The sequence below is a fragment of the Ambystoma mexicanum genome, chromosome 1q (genome assembly GCF_040938575.1).
Source record: "Ambystoma mexicanum isolate Mex_15411 chromosome 1q, UKY_AmexF1_1, whole genome shotgun sequence".
Lineage (NCBI taxonomy): Eukaryota > Metazoa > Chordata > Amphibia > Caudata > Ambystomatidae > Ambystoma > Ambystoma mexicanum.
The window spans coordinates 1,508,129,164-1,508,148,435 of NC_090922.1; the positions used below are offsets into that span (position 1 = coordinate 1,508,129,164).

Below are 19,272 nucleotides of genomic sequence, written 5' to 3' on the forward strand. Positions count from 1 at the left end.
AAGAGAGGCCAAGCAGAAACATTAGAAGAAACAGGAATAGCTATTTCCAGCACCAGCAACGTGGGCAGGCACATTAGACGTGCGAGGTGCTTGGACCAATCACCAACATCCGGACACCTTCCCACAAAACTGTAACAAGAGGATTGGTCACTGGGAGAGCACGCGGGCGGACACCTACCTGACCGGCGCCGTGGTCTGCACTTGGGGCAGGCGCAGTGTGAACCTCCCATCCTGGATGTACTTGCTGGTGGAGGAGGGCTTGTCCTGCAGGACGTTGGGGGCAGTGTGGATGGTGACGCGGTGCTGGAGGCCGCCGGCGCTATTGCCTCGATTCATCAGAACGAAGGAATACTCCGTGTTGGGCTTCAAGTTGCTGATCAGCTTCCGCATGGAGTGGCCGTCTACGTCCACGTCCTGGTTGTTGTAGAGGATCTAGAAAAATAATGTCACAGGTGAAAAAAACACAATGATAATAACCTTACATGGCAGTCAACTCAATTTTCAGATCATTTCTCCAGTGGCGGCTCACTCTCTCCCTGCACGTGAGTGTGAGTGAGCAGTTACATTTCTACAGCCACAAAAAAGTGAGTGGACTCTCGCTGCTGGCATATTTTGGAGTACTTTCTGCACACTGGAACCTTTTGTAAAGTGCACAGCACTTAGTAACTCTTTATGTCAATACACCAACATGAGCAAGGATTGCCCAAACCAACCGCATCTCATACTTCAATCAGAACGATGAAGGGGGGCTGAACCCCACCAGCATTTCCAAATGACAGAGTATGTGCTTTACCTAACTGGGCTACTGTGAAGAAAGAAGTTGCTCTTCTCGGTGGAGGAGGGCTGCCCTACCAAGGCAAGATTCCCCCTGCTGTAAAATAAGACTGAGTGAATCACACACGGAAGCAAAAAGAGTCCAGCAAAAGAAAGGCTTTCTCAGCGTTCAGTGCCATTCGGGGGTAAGCAGCTCTTCTGGAACTGTGGACGATGCACTGGTATAAACCGGGCGTAGCTTAAGGGGTAATGCCCACCGTCTTTAGCACAGGGCCCAACCGGCCTTGCTGCCCATAGTCTGGCTGTTTTCGAAATATCAGGGTGCATTTTTGCTTGCATGACAAGCAAAGAACTTTTAAAACGCTTTTGGGGCAATGCAAGCGTTATCCACTTCATGCGGGCTTGCAAATGACTACAAACAAGTGACTGTTACGCAAGCTCCTGTGGGGCGTGTCCAAGTCTCATTCATTGGGTAGGCCCTCACGTTATCCCATGCCAGGCGTGAAATAATAAAGCAGTCCTCGCTTTTAGGCAAAAATCAGATTGCATTGTTGTATTCTCTGTAAAAAACACCAACACTAACAATACCAGGACGCACAGAACATGAAAACAGGCGGAGCTCAGCCTCTGAAAGAAGAAGTTGTTAGGTGGAAAACCGAGCAGTAATTTTCTGCATTACACCCCCCATTCTCCAGATGGCAACTACCTACCAGAGGAAGGGTATCGCCGCGTAATTTATTCCTTCCGTGATTAGTTGTCGGACTTGTTTTATTGCTTCGGAACCGGGTAGTATTTAAGCAAAAGCCTACTTTTCCCCCTTGCTCTGGAACCTCTTGGGAACTCTCCACCTGGGGTGTCCAGCTCCAAGGGGGATGTGGCAGAGTTTATTTCAGGCACTATAGCGCTTAAATACTGAAACAAAAGGTACACCTCCAATGAGCTATATTGAAACCTCAAAACAAGCCAAACTCCCACTGAGTCGGTGTCATCCGGTTGCCCTATAAACTAAGGGAACCAGTTCCATCCCTCATCCCTGACCAATCAGTAGAAGAAACCAAGGTTCCACGGGGTTCTCTGGTAACGTGAACCATGCCCCTTCCCCCTGGCCCCTCACTAAGATGGGGAACTGCAAGAAGCACCCCTAGGGAATGAAGTAGCGAGCGCTGACCTCTACAGAAGGCAAAAGGGTACCACCTAGGAAGCTGTGGTCACACTCCAGACCCTTTCCACGGCTGCAGGCTGCGACCACAGATGCTAAAGTTAGGAGGGCTCGGCCTCACTTAACGCCATGTCACAAGGAACACTAGCTTCTCATCTGTAGCTTTCCGTAGCTTGTCTCGCCGAGATGCCACCAGGAACATAGGCTACAGGTACCCACTAAAATAACAGGACCTCCCCCATTAATGGCAGACATTGTTCAGTTTTGAAGTCTGGCGTGCCGGGAGATGGAGCCCACCTCGTTCGATGGTCTATGGCACAGGCATTGGTCTCTCGTTGCTTTGCCACCTGATTTGTTTTCTGATGGATCCACGCAGCCTTCAGACACTTTGCAATGCATGCAGTGTCATCAAGGTTAAATCCCCCTCCCCCCCACCTCCCCCAACAGCAGCACTTTGCTATGTGACCTTGGACTGGGGTTACCTGGACATAAACCAGAGGCAGTCTTGCTGGGGAGAGGATACTCAGAAATGTACTCCTTATGGGCCATGTCTGCTAAGCCTGGGGTCTCACATTCGACCCCCGAGTTACCCCTTGCTACCCCTGGCTTAGTCTCCCTTACTTACCCTAAAACAATATAATTGTAGCTCCTGGGCTGTGGCCAGTGCCATGTGGCTCTTAGTTTCAGGAGTGATAGACTTTTTGGTTTAGGCCTCTTAAAAAAAACAGGGTGGGTTCCACAAGTCTAACACTTTGAGCAGAGACCCGAAATAAGAAAGAATACGAATAACAAATGTGTCTTTCTGGAATTCTAGTCAATGATTGGTACTCATTAAGGGGTGAAAGGTTGTGTTCTATGATGTCACTTCGGGGTGGGGCCAAATTACACCACTTCCTGTGATGTCATTGGAGGTCAAGGGCCATGTGATGTCACTTCTGCTATGGCATTTTTGGAAATGACGCCCCTGCCTCCCCCCTCCCTGTATTGTTTCTGGCCAGTGCCATCCACTCTTCTTTTTGAACTGCAAAGACCCAGCAATGCGATGGCAGAGAAACAACCAAATTAATGGGAAAAGAAACCTTTCCAATAGACAGTGCCCATCCTACTAGAAGCATGCAGGCAGCTGCCAGCGGTGAAGGGAAAACAAACCGCTAGAGAAACATCAGCTAAACCATCACGTACTTCCACCAAAAGGAGGGCCGTGCGATGAGCATTTAAAGCTTTTGTAACCCACCCCCCAGGCAAAAGACAGACCTAGATTGGACCAAACAAATCGGATGAATGCAAGAAGCAATGGAAGGGGAGGAGCTAGAATCAGGAAGTGAACAGTATAAAAAAGGAGTGAATGGAAGACAGACTGGCTAGTGCAGAACAAGGCCCTGCGGATATCGTCTGGAGCTCCAATCTTCACAAGAATAGCAGACCTTCACGGAGACCTGGACATCGAGATGATGGACAAACATCTAGCGAAGCCGAGTAAGAACTTCTGGCAAGGACTGGATCAGAACCCAAACCCTCTGATCAGGAGACTCACTGCCACCACTGCAAACCCCTTCGACCACTACCCGCAACCCATCACTGCGAAACCCTGTGAAACCAGCCCTACTGTGACAAGACCACACAGACCAAGAAGAATACAGACCCATGACTACATACGCAACCCGAGAAGATGGAGTAATGAGGCTCAAGCCTCGGTATCCAAAAATCACAGCTGATGGATAAAAATCTATCAGCAAGAAGAAGAAGAGACAGACTGGCAGGTGTTCAGGTGAGGTCTGGAGGCGTGAAGGTGGATCGAGGGATCATAGGGAGGACGCGCAGCAGACTGCAGTGCTGAGACGTTGCTGCAGTGTACAGGTCAGATATTGGCAGTTATATTTGGGAGCGTGAAACAGTGAGGGTTTTTGAGAGTTAAGACAGACAGAAGTAGGGGAGTGAGTGTAGTAGGCAGAGTGAGGGGAGTGGGTGCTAGAAGAGAGTGAAGGTTGCAAAAAGGGGCGTGGGGTGCAAGGAGAAGACTGCAGGAGGGAAGTGTGGGTGTCAGAATAGCGAGTGTGTGTCATAGGTAGTTTGAAAGAGAGGTTACTAGGGAAGGGTGTGCAGGGCCCCAAATCCCAGAGCAGCGTAGTGAGGAGGGGAGAGTGTAGCCGAATAAGGAAAGGTGAAAAGGGAGGACCTAGGAGGAGAGAGAGCGAGAGCGCAGAAGGTAAGAGTGACAGGATAGAGGGGCAGAGAGAGAGTGTGAGATGAGGAAAGCGGGTTTCGGGTACAGTAGGAGGGGGGACGAGAGGACCTAGGAGGAGAGCAAGTTCAGAAGGTCAGGCTGGTGGGAGAGGGGCAGAGAGTATGAGATGAGGAAAGTGGGTTTGGGGTACAGTAGTCGGGGGGAAGAGAACGTGGAAGGTCAGAGTGACAGGGTAGAGGGGCAGAAAGAGTGTGAGATGAGGAAAGCGGGTTTCGGGTACAGTAGGAGGGGGGACGAGAGGACCTAGGAGGAGAGAGAGCGCGGAATGTTAGCCTGATAGGAGAGAGGGGCAGAAAGATTGTGAGATGAGGAAAGCGGGTTTGGGGTGGAGTAGGTGGGGGAGACGAGAGGAGTAGTAAGTTCAGGCAAATGAGAATAAGGGAGTATATGTGAAAGAAGGGGGCCAGGGCATCCGTTTATGGCCCCAATGCTAACACAATATGTTTTCTATTTGGGAAAAGTATAAGCTGACTGCCTAGAAGAACCCCGGGGGGAACCGATGAGGCTTGGCTTTTAGGCCCTTCTCCAAGCTAGCTTTTCTCCAAGATAGTAGCCTCGCCAGCTTCCGCAGTCCGGGATATGCCCATTGTCACATCAACAGTTAACACTTCTTATGCGTTTTAAAAATAAAACCTCTGGGCCTTCCTGGAGACTGCGCCAATCACCTGTGACAGCCAATAAGCTTGAAAGGCATCAGCGGAGGTCTTGTTGTGGCACGGGCGGTTTGGTCCCGGTGCCTTCCTTGAGTTAGGGTGGGTAGAGGGGATAGGGGCAGGCTCGGTCCTTTGAGGGGCCCGAGCGATGCCACTCACGTTATCATCCTGCATGCTGCCATTAGGGACCCTTACAATGTTTAAAGATTCCAATACACATTATATAAGGAACTACTGCACATTAATGCCTGGGAGAGAAGGACTGCGCTGCCCACGTACTCACTTGCCCATGCAGTATTGGTTGGTAGTTCGAGTACTGGGGCGCACCACCAAATGTTGCTGCAGATTCACTGTTATATCATTATAATTGGTTATTTATAACGCGCTTAATACCCAGAGATTTCTAAGCGCTGACCCAGGGATCGAACCTGCGTTGCTCCTCATTGTCTTGCTTCCAATGCCCCCGAGCTATCCTCCTGGCCCAAATTAGTTGGGTTCTGTCTGTGGCTTCAGTGGTCTCATGCGATGCATTTGGAGGTGCAGCTTCGTTGCCTTGCTGACTGCGCTGGATTACAATATGGTTTTCAGTGCATGTTATCCTGAATGCTAAGCTCCAAGTGCAGTCCATGAAATATTGGCCATTGGTCTGTTGCTCGGTCTTGGGCCCATCACTGGAGTCGCTCATGTTGGGTCGTTGACAGGCCTCATGAGAAACCACTGCTAATCCTGACCGGTGCAGCGTCTTAAGGTTTTACCACCCATCCTTTTCAGGAAGGGCGACTACTGTACCCTAATACCGTGACTTACTACCTCGAACCCTAATCGCATGCGCTCCCATGTAATATGATAGCGTGGCTCTATCTACCCCGTGCCCCCTCTGCATTTATAACTCCTGGTGACCCACACCTTCTCACAAAGGTCCATCACCCCGCACCCAATTATTCGCACATTCCTTAATGTATCTACTAGGTTAGAGCTCACCCCAGGGCAGTAGACTTGTCCAACCCTAGTACGTTAGTCACTTGTTTTGTCCGTCCCCTCCCTTTCTGCACCCCTCTCCCTCACCTTTGGTTTTCTCTGGAGATGCCAGAAACGTCATCAGGGCTAGTACGGTAGTCGCCTGTCTCCATTTCCTTCCCACTCTCCCTCTCCCTATCTATGTCTTAGCTCTTGCACTATCTGAAATGTTTAATTTCACATCCTTAATGTTCATGATCTGTAAGAATGTCATTTATTTTGCCTTGTTCCCTCCCTGAGCCTTAAAGCGCTTTGAAACACATTGTGTATAGGCGCTATATAAATAAACTATGATATATCACTCTTTTTGGAACGCAGGCTCCTGAAGTGCATGAAATAGGCCTAATGCCCATTCCTCCATCTGGACAGTGCCTAGGAAACGGCCAGGAGCATTTCACAGCCCATTTACATTTGAAGCGAGTGATGAGTAGGCTGGTCCAGCAGCCTGGCACGTCCAGGCCCCGCCAACGCGTCTATAGGGTATTCCAGGAGCGTAGGCCCAGCTCAACGGAGAGATGGGACGGGGCGCTGGGAGAGAAGGGGCCAATTAAGGGGCGATCCAGCAGGCATCCGCCTCTCAGACACCCTCATGCCTCCCAGAAATAAACAGCTCACCAGTGGCAGCGCTTCACTGGCCGCCGGTGCCCCCTGCCCTGGCAACCGTGCCCTGTGCTAAGCAACCGACAGACAAGCGCCCGCACTGCGTGTGCAAGAGAAGAAAGAAAGAGAAGAGGGGTCTGGGAAAAGCCCAGCCTCGTCCTTTTACGAGGAGACATTTCACTAATTGTTTCCATGGAGACTTGCAGAGCGCGCCAGCCATGCGCGGCGGTGCCTGCATCCAACCTGGAGGCGGGGCAGGAGGTCAGCCTGGTTTGCAAAACAGAACCTCCCGATGGCTGTTCTCTTCGATGGTGGGGCTGCGTCATCTTTATCAGCAGCTTGCAAACTCGAGCAAACATTATCAGGCGCTTGCAAACTCCAGCAAACATGCAGACGTGGCGAGGGTCCCTGTGGCCGCTGGTCCTTCGACTCCTGGCACATGCTGGCAGCTCCCAGGTTCTCTCCAAGGGCGGCCTTCCTCCTGGCACAGCTTCTAGCTTCTTCAAATGTGGCTGCATTTCCTGGGAAAGGAGGCCCCTGCATTTCTACACGCGCAGCGAGTCTAACTTCGCCTAATGTGGCTGCATTTCCCGGGAAATGAGGCCCCTGCATTTCCTGGGAAAGGAGGCACCTTCATTTCTACACGTGCGAGCCTGTTGGCGGCCCTGCTCCGGGTCACCGGGCAGGCCCCATACACATGTCGGGGTCACCCGACGGGGTTCCTTGGTGCGTCGCTCACGCCGCGCATTCGTGGGTGGGGTTCACCCCACCCGCTCCGAATCACTGGAGCTCCACACGTGGCCGGGGCACCCGGCTCACAACGGCCCCGGCTCTAGGGGGACCCAGGTCGGGGCCAAGTCATTGGCCATGGTCACATGGCATTGATATCACCCAGGGACGGCGTCGCCCAGCAGGGGCACTGTCCTCGAGCTGGGCCCCGTCCTTGGGCCCAGCGCATACAGTGTGGCACCAGCATGGTGCTGTAAGAGCGACACCCGAGTCCTTGATGGGAGTGACTGCCGAGCCGGAAACGGCTGGTAACTTTAATTAGGTTGGTCACGCGGCCACTGCCACATGACCTATTACACCAACATGGGAGCTACCATGCTCCTGGAAGGGGTGCCATACAACAGGGCCTTCCATCATTTCATAGCCCCCAGGTGAAGGAAAGCTTGTTCTGCGCTAGGGGGTGAGGTATGAGAATGGGGCATTAACTAAAGGCATTCCTGTACCTATGTGCTTGGGGAGTTTGTCCCAGGTCCGGTGGCATGAGGGTTCGATCCCCTTCCCAAGCCCCTGCAAAGCCCGTCCACCACCCGTGGCCAAGGTGAGAGAAGAGATGGCCCCCCCCTTGGTGTTTCTGATTCCTACCCATTGGCTTTAGAACGAATGTCCCACATCACAAGTTTTCCGTTCTCTGGATGAGAAGCTTTCCCGGTAGACGGGCAGATGCAGGAGAACGGCGTTTCCCTTCTCCTGTACGTGAATAAATCATTGACTGCGAGACTTGTCCTTGGCCTCAATGCCAGGGAGTGTATCTCTCCGGCTCTGAAATGATATGGCATTTATAATGCGCTTATACACAAGTGTTTCAATCTCTTCACTGGCTCCCCGTGGCTGCAAGGATCAAGTTTGAGACCCTCTGCATCGTCCACAAGGCTTTCTGGGGACTGGGACCGCACTACATCAAGCTTTCTCTTGCAAAACATCTTCCTTCCAAGCTCTATGCTCATCCACCACCAGCTCTCTGAGGGTTAGACACTTCTCCAAACAGAGAGTTGGGAGGAGATCTATCTCCTCAGATGGAGCCTCCCTCTGGAACTGCCTCGCTGCCTCTCTCAAACTTGAGCAGAACCACTTCCTGTTCCGGAAGCAACTCAAGACCTTTCTTTTCGCTTCTGCTTTCTTTCTTCCTCTAGTCTGCTGATGCACCCGACTGACATGCACTGGTCACCTGGCCACCCTCTGAACTCGGGCCCAGACTCCTGCATGTCCAGTTACCCTCACACTGCCTCTGGGATCCCCAGAACTTAAGGGTCTGTATCTGCAACCCTACAGTCCGTTCCCTCTCCAATTATGAGCCACCCGCTGGCTGCACTTGTGAGTTAACTGCACTCCCCCCCCCCCCTGGCACTTATCCTCTTCACTGCAACCTCAATGACCAGACCTAGTAAGATTGTTATTTTGTCCTCCCTGGTTTCCCCCTCCTTGTCTCATCGCTTCTAGAAAGATTTGTGTACAGGCGCATTATAAATCCCATATCATATATCATTGGCCTGCATCCTAAGGTCCTTCTCACGGATAGATGAAGCTTGTCGAGTGTCAGTGGGCCTCTGAGAAAGATCAACATAGGTCATTTCTTTCCCCCTGCTAGGGTCAGATGACAGTCACCATGCCAACCTTGTTTACTGACCACTGCATGAGAGTAAGACTGGCCCGCCCATGACACACACTCCAATCTGATCAGTGAAGCATCCTAAGTGGTATCTGGTGCAAGGAGAATTAATGCAGAAGGAGGAGGGGGTCTTTTCAGACTAACCCCACAGGATTCTCCCCTAACTAGAAAGTCTCTTTAAAATCAGACCATGGATGTTCGGTGTAACCTCTCTCAACTATTACTAAAGAAGCCCCCACGCCCAACCGCCCGAGAGAACTGGTCAGTAATTACCAGGATCTAAAGCGGGGGTCAGCAACCTTTGGTTCTCTAGATGTTTTGGACTTGCCACCCACCCTTGCCAGCATAGTAAATTGTGAGGGATCATGGGAGTCCTAGTAAATAAATTCTGAGAGCCGCAGGTAGCAGGCCGCTGTCCTAAAGAAACTGAATATTCATAACTACATCTCCCAGAATGCATCATCTTTAAAGCTGGAAAACCAAGCTCCTTCCTCTCTCCCTCCCTCCATCCATCAGCAGACGACCTCTCTGTCTGGAACTTTCTGAATGCCTTTTTCTTTGCTGTTCTTTTGTATACGATCCTGACTTGAAAGACTGTTTCCCAAAACACTTTGTTACAGTCCTCCTGAGCCATTTTCAATGCAATCATTTAATGTTTTACTGTTGCTCAGTATCACTCTTTAATAATGTTCTAGTTTCAGTAAGGGTGTGTTCTCTTGGTCATGTGGCCGAGGTAATCAAATGGCCGACTACCAAATCGGTTTCTCGGCTAACGTACATAGGTGGCTTGTGCGATGCCTGCTGTGCAGAGAGATCCACCAATCTCCAAGGGTCATTTCTCCTCACGGCAAGTTGAAGCTTGTGCCATGTTGTGGAACCTCATGATGGGAACGGGGCCAGGACCCAGGGTCTTTCTCTGCTCTACTCATGTGGAGGACAACTCATGGCGTGGTTGTGGGTCGAGGGACGGGACCGGTGTACTTCCTCAGATGTTTCTTATCCTAAATCCAAAGCAAGCGTCCACCCCATGAATGACGGATCCAGGGAAGCTCATTAGCGGGATGAAGCAGAAAAACGATTGCCATTCTCGGGTGTTCCTCTGCCCTTCCCGTGGTCAGGGAAAAGCATGCTGTGGGTCTGAGGACAGGGACATGGGAATGATCAACCGCCTAAGGAACTTCCCAATATTTAGACATTTTGGAGCAGCCTTTTGTTTGCAGAGGATTGGAGTTTTCATGACTCATGGGGTTCCAATTCGTTTTCAGAGCCCCGATTTGTGCAAGATGGACGGCAGTGAGACGTGCAAAGCATTCCAAGCCTTTCTGGGTTGTGTACACAAACGTATGGGTATTTCTATATCAGCATTGGCTTACCCCATTTCTCCAGATACTCACCTTACTGGCAGGTAAGTGGCAGCGGGCACAAGATGAGAACATGGTTGGTCTAGCTCAGGAAGCCTAGAATGAGGGATTACAACCAAAGTCTCCTGATTAACGGACCGGGAGGATAGTTCAGGGGAAACGGGTTTGTCTTGGAAGCAAGACAACGCAGTGCAACACAGGTTTGATTGTCGGTCCGGCGCTTAGATACTGGTCCCCGGTATTAAGCACGTCATAAAAGATCCATTCATTAATTAAACCACTAAATCTCATCCAGTGGGAGGCATCGAATTGTTTCAGGATGCTTTGCTTGATAGTTTTTCTGCAGAGAGTTTCAGGGATGCGGGAATAAAGGATGTTAGGGTAGTCAAACTTGGCACCGATGATGGGTTTGCACGATCAGCGGTCTATGGCGAGTCTAAAAAGTAACTGGCTCTGCTCAACCCCGCCGACTATTTGGGGAGAGGCAATTTCCACTTCTTGTGAGAGGGCCTAGGTGTTGTTCTAGTTGCATAAGAATTGACTAATTTACAATTGACCTTTTGCACAATTTACCAAATTTAAAAGGTCAATTAGGATATATATGCTGGGGGGGACCCCCTGCAACCCTCCACCCAATCCAAACCTCCCCCACCCCTGCAACCCCTACCTATTTCCCTTATATTATTAAAAACCCAAACCAACCAACTACATATCTAAAAATAATGAAACAGTCAATTGTACAGATGGTCAATTTGGGCAATACCGTTGTTCTCATACTTAAAAATCAACAATTGAGAGGGGTAGGCGCTGATCAGATCACATCAGGGACACATTGAAACATTATGGCCAACGGAACCCCACGCCAAGAGGTTTCATTAAAACACACAATCAACTCAAAAGGCAAAGTGGTTGTCCAGGATAGCTGTGAGCTGTGCAGCATCGTTCTCTATTCAATACAATGTACATGGTCGACTAACCCAACACAAGATCGCGAGTGCACCAGATAAACGCTCCAGTGCATTTACTCAGCTTTCCTTGGAGTGACCATGGGGGGTGGGGGTAGATCATAAAATTCGGTGGCTAGGAATTCAGTGCGAACCCGCAAGATTTAATAGTGGCCCCCGCATCTTAATGCAGGTTTCGGTCCTGCAGGACCCAACCACACAGCAGACAGCCTGCCAGTCCTGCTGAAGGGCGTTGACCACCTGCAGCGAGGGGTGCGGAGGGGTTCTACCTTGTGAACACTCTGAACTCTCTGGAGTCAAACGGTGATTCCTAAGCTCTGAGAGAAGCAGCTTGAGATTTGTGGCTTCCTCACCTTGAAGGGAACGTCGGATTTGTAGGAGTCCGGCACCTCCCAGCTCAGTAGGACCGAGGTCTTCATCACAGCATTCACTCGGAAGTTCTTTGCAAACACTGAAATTAAAATAATAGGATTAGAACTAAGCAGATTAAAAGCGAGCGCGGTCCAGTGTCTCAATGCACCAGGGAACATGGCAGCAGGGCTCGTAATACTCGCTCATCACTAGCCCGGTTACAAAGATACTTACTCATGACATCAAAGGGACACACATACACCAACGCAACATCTTCACCAGCACCCATCGCCAAAACTGCCCAATATCACAATTGAGAACAGTGCCCTTAATTAACATGAAAGTTTGGATTTCTTCAAATGTATTTCCTTGATGTTTCTTTGTTTCAATACAAACCTTTTATGTTCACAACTCTAGACATGTGTGAATTTCCTTATTCGATCTTTTTTCTTTCTGGACAATCCTTTGGGTTACTAACCTAGGAATTCATTCCATTAGTACAATCAAACCAGGCTCCCTGATTTCCATTTTGTTTCATTCATTGACAAAAATTGGGTAGGAGCCCTGATGGTAGCAGTTCTACTTCTTTTTTGTCTTTGTATCTTTTTGTGCCTGAGTCTGCTACCTCTCACCCTGGGCACACCGAAGTCTTTAGAATGGATTTCTTCAAGGCAAAAGGCTCAATGAAGGGAGGTGCTAGTTGCAATCACAAATAACTAGCCAAAGCCAAGAATCCCCCAACCAACCCATCGCCACCAGCCACAACCATGCCAGTCGCTTGAGAGACCAGCTTGCCAGTAGCCCCACAAAAAGATATCACGCTACCACAACTATTTATGCTGCATCTGCCATTCGCACTGCCAACCCGTACCTTGTGAGGATTAACTGGCACCCCATGAGCGTCCCTAATTGCTCATCATGCCTACAATTCCCTTTGCAGTATCACCCAAAATCTAACAAAATCTTACCGGAATCCAGAACAATGTGCCGTGTGTCTGAACACTTAGAAGCACATACTGTGCAAGTGAAGTCTGTTCTTACCTTGCTCTACAGGCATGGTCCGGGACTGAATGCTGGGGCTGAGGGGCCCAACACCACGGTTGTTGTGCGCCCGGACCTTGATATCGTATGTGGTGTCGGGCTTCAGGTTGGCCAATATAATACGGGTGTTGCTGGTTACGTTGATTAGGTCCTGCTGGCTGTTGATGTCCCGATACACCACTGTGTAGTTGGTGATCTTGCCGTTGCGTTCAGCCAGTACCGGGGGGTCCCAAGACACCTCAGTGGTGGATGTGGTGAGCCCCACCACCTCCAGATTCTGAGGGAAGCCACTGGGCAGGTCTTCGGCCGTGGTGATCTCCTTCTCAAACTCCTCGCCAGGGCCAGCTTTATTCTTGGCGGAGAGGCGGAAGGTGTACGTGGCACCTTTGTGGAGGTTGGTGACCGTGTAGTGGTAGTCGTTCTTGCCAAAGTCCATGGTGTTGAGCTTCTCCTCGTCCACGCGCTTGTACTGCAGCCGGTAGCCCAGAAGTTCACCGACCATCTCCTTGGGTGGGTGCCACTGGATGAGGGCCGTGTTCATCTTGGTGGTACTGATCATCATGGTTGGCCTTCCGGGCACTGCAAGAGAAAAGCACAGCAAGGGTGAGGAGGCCTCGGCTGCAGAGCCGGGAGAGGGGTTCAACCTAGCACACCGCAACGCCGGAAGGATATGTAGCAGCCAAACGTACAACAGGGAAGACTGGCAAATGAACAGACTTTCTCTGCCCACGTTGGGGGGGGGGGCTTTCACCCTACTCCCGCCATGTTTTTGTGCCTGCTTGCACCCATCTGTGTCGCGAGGGGCATAAGCAGGACATTGCTGGGAGCTGCTCAGGGTCATATTGTGACAGAGGCTGGACTAAGATTCCATGGGAAGGCACAGAGTACCACACCACGAGAAGTAGCCATGTTGATATGAGCAAGTTATGTTTAAAACATTACTGATGCAAACCATAGCCTCAATTCAGGCTTCTTCAAAAAACTAGGAAGGAAGAGAAGCTATATAAGAAATAGGACAAGTCATTTTCTGTTCTCCTATTCCGAGTGAAGTGTGCCTAACCGTTGCCCGTCAATCCAGTGGTAGGGCCAACATATGGTGGTGGCTACCAGTCAACGTGTGGCATTTGGGGCTTGCAATTGGCACTCAGAAGACTGTTACCCATTGGACAGGATTCATCGGGAAATGCTTCCAAAGACAAAACGTGGGCCCTGCAAACCAGAGGTAGAAGGACTCTGGGTAGAGAAGTCCCAGCGTGGCAAACCTGGTCCTCGTGCAATGTTCCCTAGCAACGCTCGGTTATTACAGGCTGGGAGCACGAGCTTAGTATCTTAGTAACAACCACCTGAGCACCCCCAAGAGCATTAAAAGGACATGATGACCTTTAGCTCTCATGCCCCCTTTACTTACCATACCCCATGCACTAAATGGGGCATATGTGCAATCACAGGCTCACCAGGCACTCATGGATGCCAACCAATTCACTCAACGTCCTTCCGCCTAAGTGCACGATGAGTGCTGTGCTCAGCCACAATGTGCATTCACACACCCACCTCCTGATCTCAACAGCCAGTTTCCCTGTAGCCTCATGGCTCCCCACCTTAGACTCCTCTCGCCACCCATGCACACTTACCCGCTCCCGTGGTGGTGACGACCTTCGGCTTGCTCCTCGCTCCATCACCCTTGGTGGTGTAGGCTGCCACCGTGACCGAGTAGGTGGTCTCGGGAGTAAGCCCACCAATTACAGCATCCTGCAGACCAGAAAAAAAGAGGGCAGTGGGAAATAAAGGGTTAACGCAAGCATAGACTATAGCAGTAGCAGACTCAGTAAAGCACGACTGGGACAGAACATACCTGGCTGCAGGAGACAAGGTAGGGAGACGCGCGTGGAGAAAGCCAATTCAGCGGTTGAGAGTAAGTTGTTTGCTATTTACTGTTTGGAACCTGAGAATTGACATATTCAGCTTGTTTGATTCCATAGTTCTCGGATTACAGCCTGGATATTATCTAGTATTTATGGCCTGCTTCTATATGCAGTGGCCGTCTAAGGACTAAACCGCAGGGCCTAAAGAAAAGACCCCCTTTTACCGACCCCCAAGGACTTCTCTTTCTCCCATGTTGAGCATGGGATATCTACTTCGTCAGCCAGAAGAGTGGCCCAATTTAGCATCACCACGCTCAGCAAGAGCGTTCACTAGATGTAATGCAATCACTTGGTCCCCAAGTAATTGGACGACGCCTTGAACCATGACCTCATGAGCATGAAGGAGCATCTGGCAATTGGATGAGTGGTAACATCTCACTAAACTGGATGGAATTCTTTGGAGAAAGGCATCGTTACTCCCAAATTGTACCGACCGCAGTTATCAGATATGAACAACGGCTGCTCTATTGATAAGCACTAATACAATGGAGTATGTTGTCTATATATTACAAAATACTAAATCCGATTTCTTGGACAATGTTTGAAGACATAAAATTGTGCTTGAATTCTGGGCTATTTAGTCAGTTACCCGATCTGTCGGCCAAATGTAAGGACATCCTAACAAACCAATTTTCATCCAATCCTTGAACAGTCAATGGATTGGGTAGATACCTTAGGGGGGGGGGGTATGCCAAAATATAAGCTATATGGGCACTTTACACTTGAGACTAAGAAATTAGGTTCGTCAACCAACCATCAATCCAAAATTCCCAATCCACATATCGGAGACACATTTTGGGGATTTTGTTTCAATATTCTATTGAGAGGCGACTTTTTGAATGCACGTTACTTCTCTGATTGAAACTTGCCAATTTTCCAAAACCTCCCTCCAAACTGAATCTTGGAAACACATTTTTACAGACTGAGGGGGCCTTTAAAGTATGATCTTTGTACCCAAGTATGTGTTGCTCAATGAATTTTTTACTTCTGATAATTTTTTGTATGGGCCCTTACACGCCACTGACCTTTGTACGTCGTCACGAGTATAGTAAACAATGCTTAACAATTAAAACACTAAAGCCGACATGCGTTTCATGCCTGGGGGCTTCATCAAGGCTGATGGAGAAATGACAACTCTTTTTTATTATAATAATCATTTCTGATGTGAATAAATGTTTAATCAAAACAAAGACTGAGGAGGGAAGACAAACGAGTAAAGAGGGTAAGCTAATAGACATTGTGTTAATGTCTCGGGTTCATTACATTAGTTGCTAATTTAAACATTAATAGTTTAGTTCTGGAAGGCATATGTATTTGGGACATAAGGCTTGCACTTAAAAAAAGGCACATTTGTTGTATGTGTGCCTGCGTTTATATATTAGCTTCTTATACCAAAAATTCTCTAACATCAAAATGTGAGGGGTTCCTAGAATTGGACACAAACTGAGAAAAGGCTACTATAACTTTTCTCCTTTTCGTTCGGTTTCTACTTTGTTTTTCTCTTCTCCCTCAATTTTCATCTATTATGTATTCACATCAGAAATAATTATAGCTACAAAACAGAATCTTCATTGTTCCAGTGGCCTTGAAAAAGTGCCCAAGCATGAAACACGCCTCGGCTGTAGTGTAATTTAATCATTTCATATCTTTTTGCCGGAGCTATACACATGACATTGGGCCTCATTCCGACCCAGGCGGTAAGGGGTTTACCGCCTGATTCTGAGGTCCCTTAGCGCCATGGAGGATTTAACACCTGCTTTTAGCAGGACCAATGAGTGGAGCCTAACTGCGGCATCTCTCTGGCGCGGCGGGGGCGGGGCGGGGGGGCAGAGAAATCTTAACCCAAACTACAGCACTGTGGAACTGTGGTCACCTTTCGGCCTGTACTTTTCACACAAGGTTCCAATGCGGTCTTGAGCTTGGGACCTTGTTGTTAATTACGCCACCGTAATTTACGGTGGCGTAATTAACGCCTTCCCCACTCCCATTATGCCCTATGGGGCAAAAATGGGAATGGTAAATGGGGATTGGGGACTTACCGCCCCACCAACCTCGGAATGGGGCGGTAAATCCGCCAACCACCATGGCGTAAACGTAGTTTACGCCATGGTGGTAAAGGTACGACCCAGGCGGCAACTTACCGCCTGGGTCGGAATGAGGCCCATTGTACCAAATCAGGAAACATTCAGCCATATTGGTTTGGGGTCAGGACGTAATGGAACTGGTCAACAATGAAGGGGCAGACCCCCATCTTGAAATGGGCTATCCAAGCAGGACCGAACACCTGGCTCCCTGCCATGGTACGCTTCTTGCAAACACTATAACCTTCCAAGAGGGATCTCACTGACAATGTGTCACACCAGGTGGTACCCAACTTCAGATCCTGCAACTACGCAGTGCAACAATCACACCACAGTAAACCCAGAACCTTTCAAGGAATGCCCAAACGTGAGGCCAAAGGTAATCCTCAACATATGACCCAGACCATGCCGACAAGCAAGAGGATAACAGACCTTCTAGACTTTGTCTTCATGCTATACCGCCATGTTGGTACCCGGATTCCTCTTTTACATCCACTGATGTGAGGCTTGCAGGGGAGAGGGGCTCTGTGGCCTTGGAGATCAGTGGATTCTTTGTCGGCGTGTCTAGACAGTGGGAGCACCTGGGGCGTCACTTCTGGGTACCTCGGGGCGAGTCCCTGTGTCCAGCATATTCATTACCGTGGCATGAACCCGGGTAAATTTACATTATGGGGCAATCAGTTCCGAATGCCATGTTATATCGGATATTCAATGACGACATCAAGGACTGATCCGGGAGCCCAGTCGTCTGTGCGGAGGATCATTAGAAGATAAACATTATTGAAATTCAATATCCAGAGGCCAGAAAAAAAAAAATGAAATGCAGTCAGCACAGGTCCTTTGGAGTGCCACCTCCTTTCTAATTCCTGCTCGAGGAAAGGACATCCCATCAGACCAGCACAAGACAATTAGCCATCATTAATTAGACCAGGCTGGAGCTTCCTGTGTGGACAATCACCACTAAACCACCACCAACCAATCCCAGGGGGAGAGAGGGAAAAAACATACATATATCGGAAACTCCTCTCCATTCCATGCAGGTGAAGTGCAAGATCACAGCTGCCACCGAGATGGAGTGTATTGGAGCAAAAAGGAGCATCACGGAGGGAAAATAGAAACATCGACACATCAAAAATAAATGGAGGCACAAGATAAAAAGAAGGGGGCAGGGGGCAAAAATGGGGGGCAGGGGGCAAAAGGGGGGGCAGGGGGCAAAAGGGGGGCAGGGGGCAAAAGGGGGGGCAGGGGGCAAAAGGGGGGGCAGGGAGCAAAAGGGGGGCAGGGAGCAAAAGGGGGGCAGGGAGCAAAAGGGGGGCAGGGAGAAAAAAGGAGGGCAGGGAGAAAAAAGGAGGGCAGGGAGAAAAAAGGGGAGACAGGACAATGGGACATAAGGAGCAAGATGAGATCATTAGAAGGGGTGAGAGGAGAGTAGACAGTAGGAGGGGGACTTGAGGGAAGAAGAAGATGGAAACATGAGACGGGAGAGAAAGAAAAGAATCCCCAAATCTTCAACATGTACACATGAGGCTGTCACCTGCATGGCCGGCATTTGGGCTGCTGAAGACTCACCACTCTTAAGGGCCGTCACCTGAGCCTGCCCATGCCTTCTAGCAGAGCACTTACACTGGGGATGGGTAGCAGGCGCTCACACTCAGGGTTGGCACGCACTCTGTCGGTGTACAGGTAGTTACTCTAAGTGGGGACACTAACACTCAGGGTACAGATTCTCAGACTCTTCTTTGAGACTCATGCCCTCACTTGGCTCTGGATGAGGGCAAATCTGGGCCATGTTCTGTCATGCGTCGTTGACTCTGCGGCTCTTCTCCGATAAGAAAGGCAGCGTGTCCCAACACATCATGGTGGTAGAGGCAATGCCTACCCTTGGGGTGCTCATATTTAAACCCCCGATTGGATCTTCCAGTAGGCATTGGAAGAAGAACCCTGCTGGATGAACAGAGCCAGAGAGCAAGAGGAGTGTGACGCCTCACCTAGCCCCTTTGAGGGGTCTGGATACCTGGTCCATCACTTCCCTGCACAGTTCAGATGTGATAAAAAAGGTCAGTGATTTGAATCAACAACCTCCTTTGTAGCAGCATGAGGTTGGAAAGCAGGAGTCCCTCAAAGTAAACCGACTTTATAGACGTTCCTGACAAAATTCCATTAGGAACTACTAACACAATTTATTCCAGCCTTCGTTGTGTGGTTGGCAGATTGTGAGTGCAGTGTAAACTACCTTACAATAATGCCGTAGGGCAGAATGTTCGTGCACACACTGGTCACTGCTTCGGAAGTCTACTGAGACAACCGCTAAGTGCTAGCGTAGTCACCCTAAGACATACTGGGGTGCCCTTGTGGTACTCCCACTCGAGACCAGGCATTCTGCTCACTCTCAGAACTGATCCTGGAGGCAGGGACCACACTCACAACCGTCACCATGCACGGATTAGACCTGGGAGCGACAGCCTCATGTGCACAGGAGCCCCGGCCCGATTGCGCACACACCCCTCTCTCCCCCCCTCAGGGGGGAGAAGCACACAGAGTACTCACATAGTCCGCAGGTTCTTCCGGGCGCCACTGGTGGGTCAAGGAAAGTGGAACAATGTACAGAAAGAGGAAAGAGAAGGTCTATGAAGAGCTAGTGACAAGAACACAAACACTACACAATGGGTTAGCAGAACACGATGCGGTTATGACATTGGAGACACAAG

At 49.8% G+C, this 19,272-nt stretch overlaps 1 protein-coding gene across 13 annotated transcripts in view; it reads right to left on the bottom strand.

Annotated features, from left to right (window-relative positions):
- PTPRF (protein tyrosine phosphatase receptor type F) overlaps positions 1-19,272 on the bottom strand; it is a 791,126-nt gene that overhangs the window by 114,600 nt on the left and 657,254 nt on the right. For 8 of the 13 annotated variants that reach the window (XM_069642415.1, XM_069642421.1, XM_069642418.1 and 5 more), the window contains 5 exons: positions 19,112-19,138; positions 14,193-14,310; positions 12,562-13,140; positions 11,523-11,620; positions 179-432 (listed from right to left, as the gene is read on the bottom strand). In XM_069642415.1, the coding sequence (XP_069498516.1) occupies positions 179-432; positions 11,523-11,620; positions 12,562-13,140; positions 14,193-14,310; positions 19,112-19,138 (1,076 nt within the window). The remainder of the gene's footprint in view (positions 1-178; positions 433-11,522; positions 11,621-12,561; positions 13,141-14,192; positions 14,311-19,111; positions 19,139-19,272) is intronic. The other 5 variants (XM_069642423.1, XM_069642422.1, XM_069642419.1 and 2 more) reach the window with 1 other exon arrangement.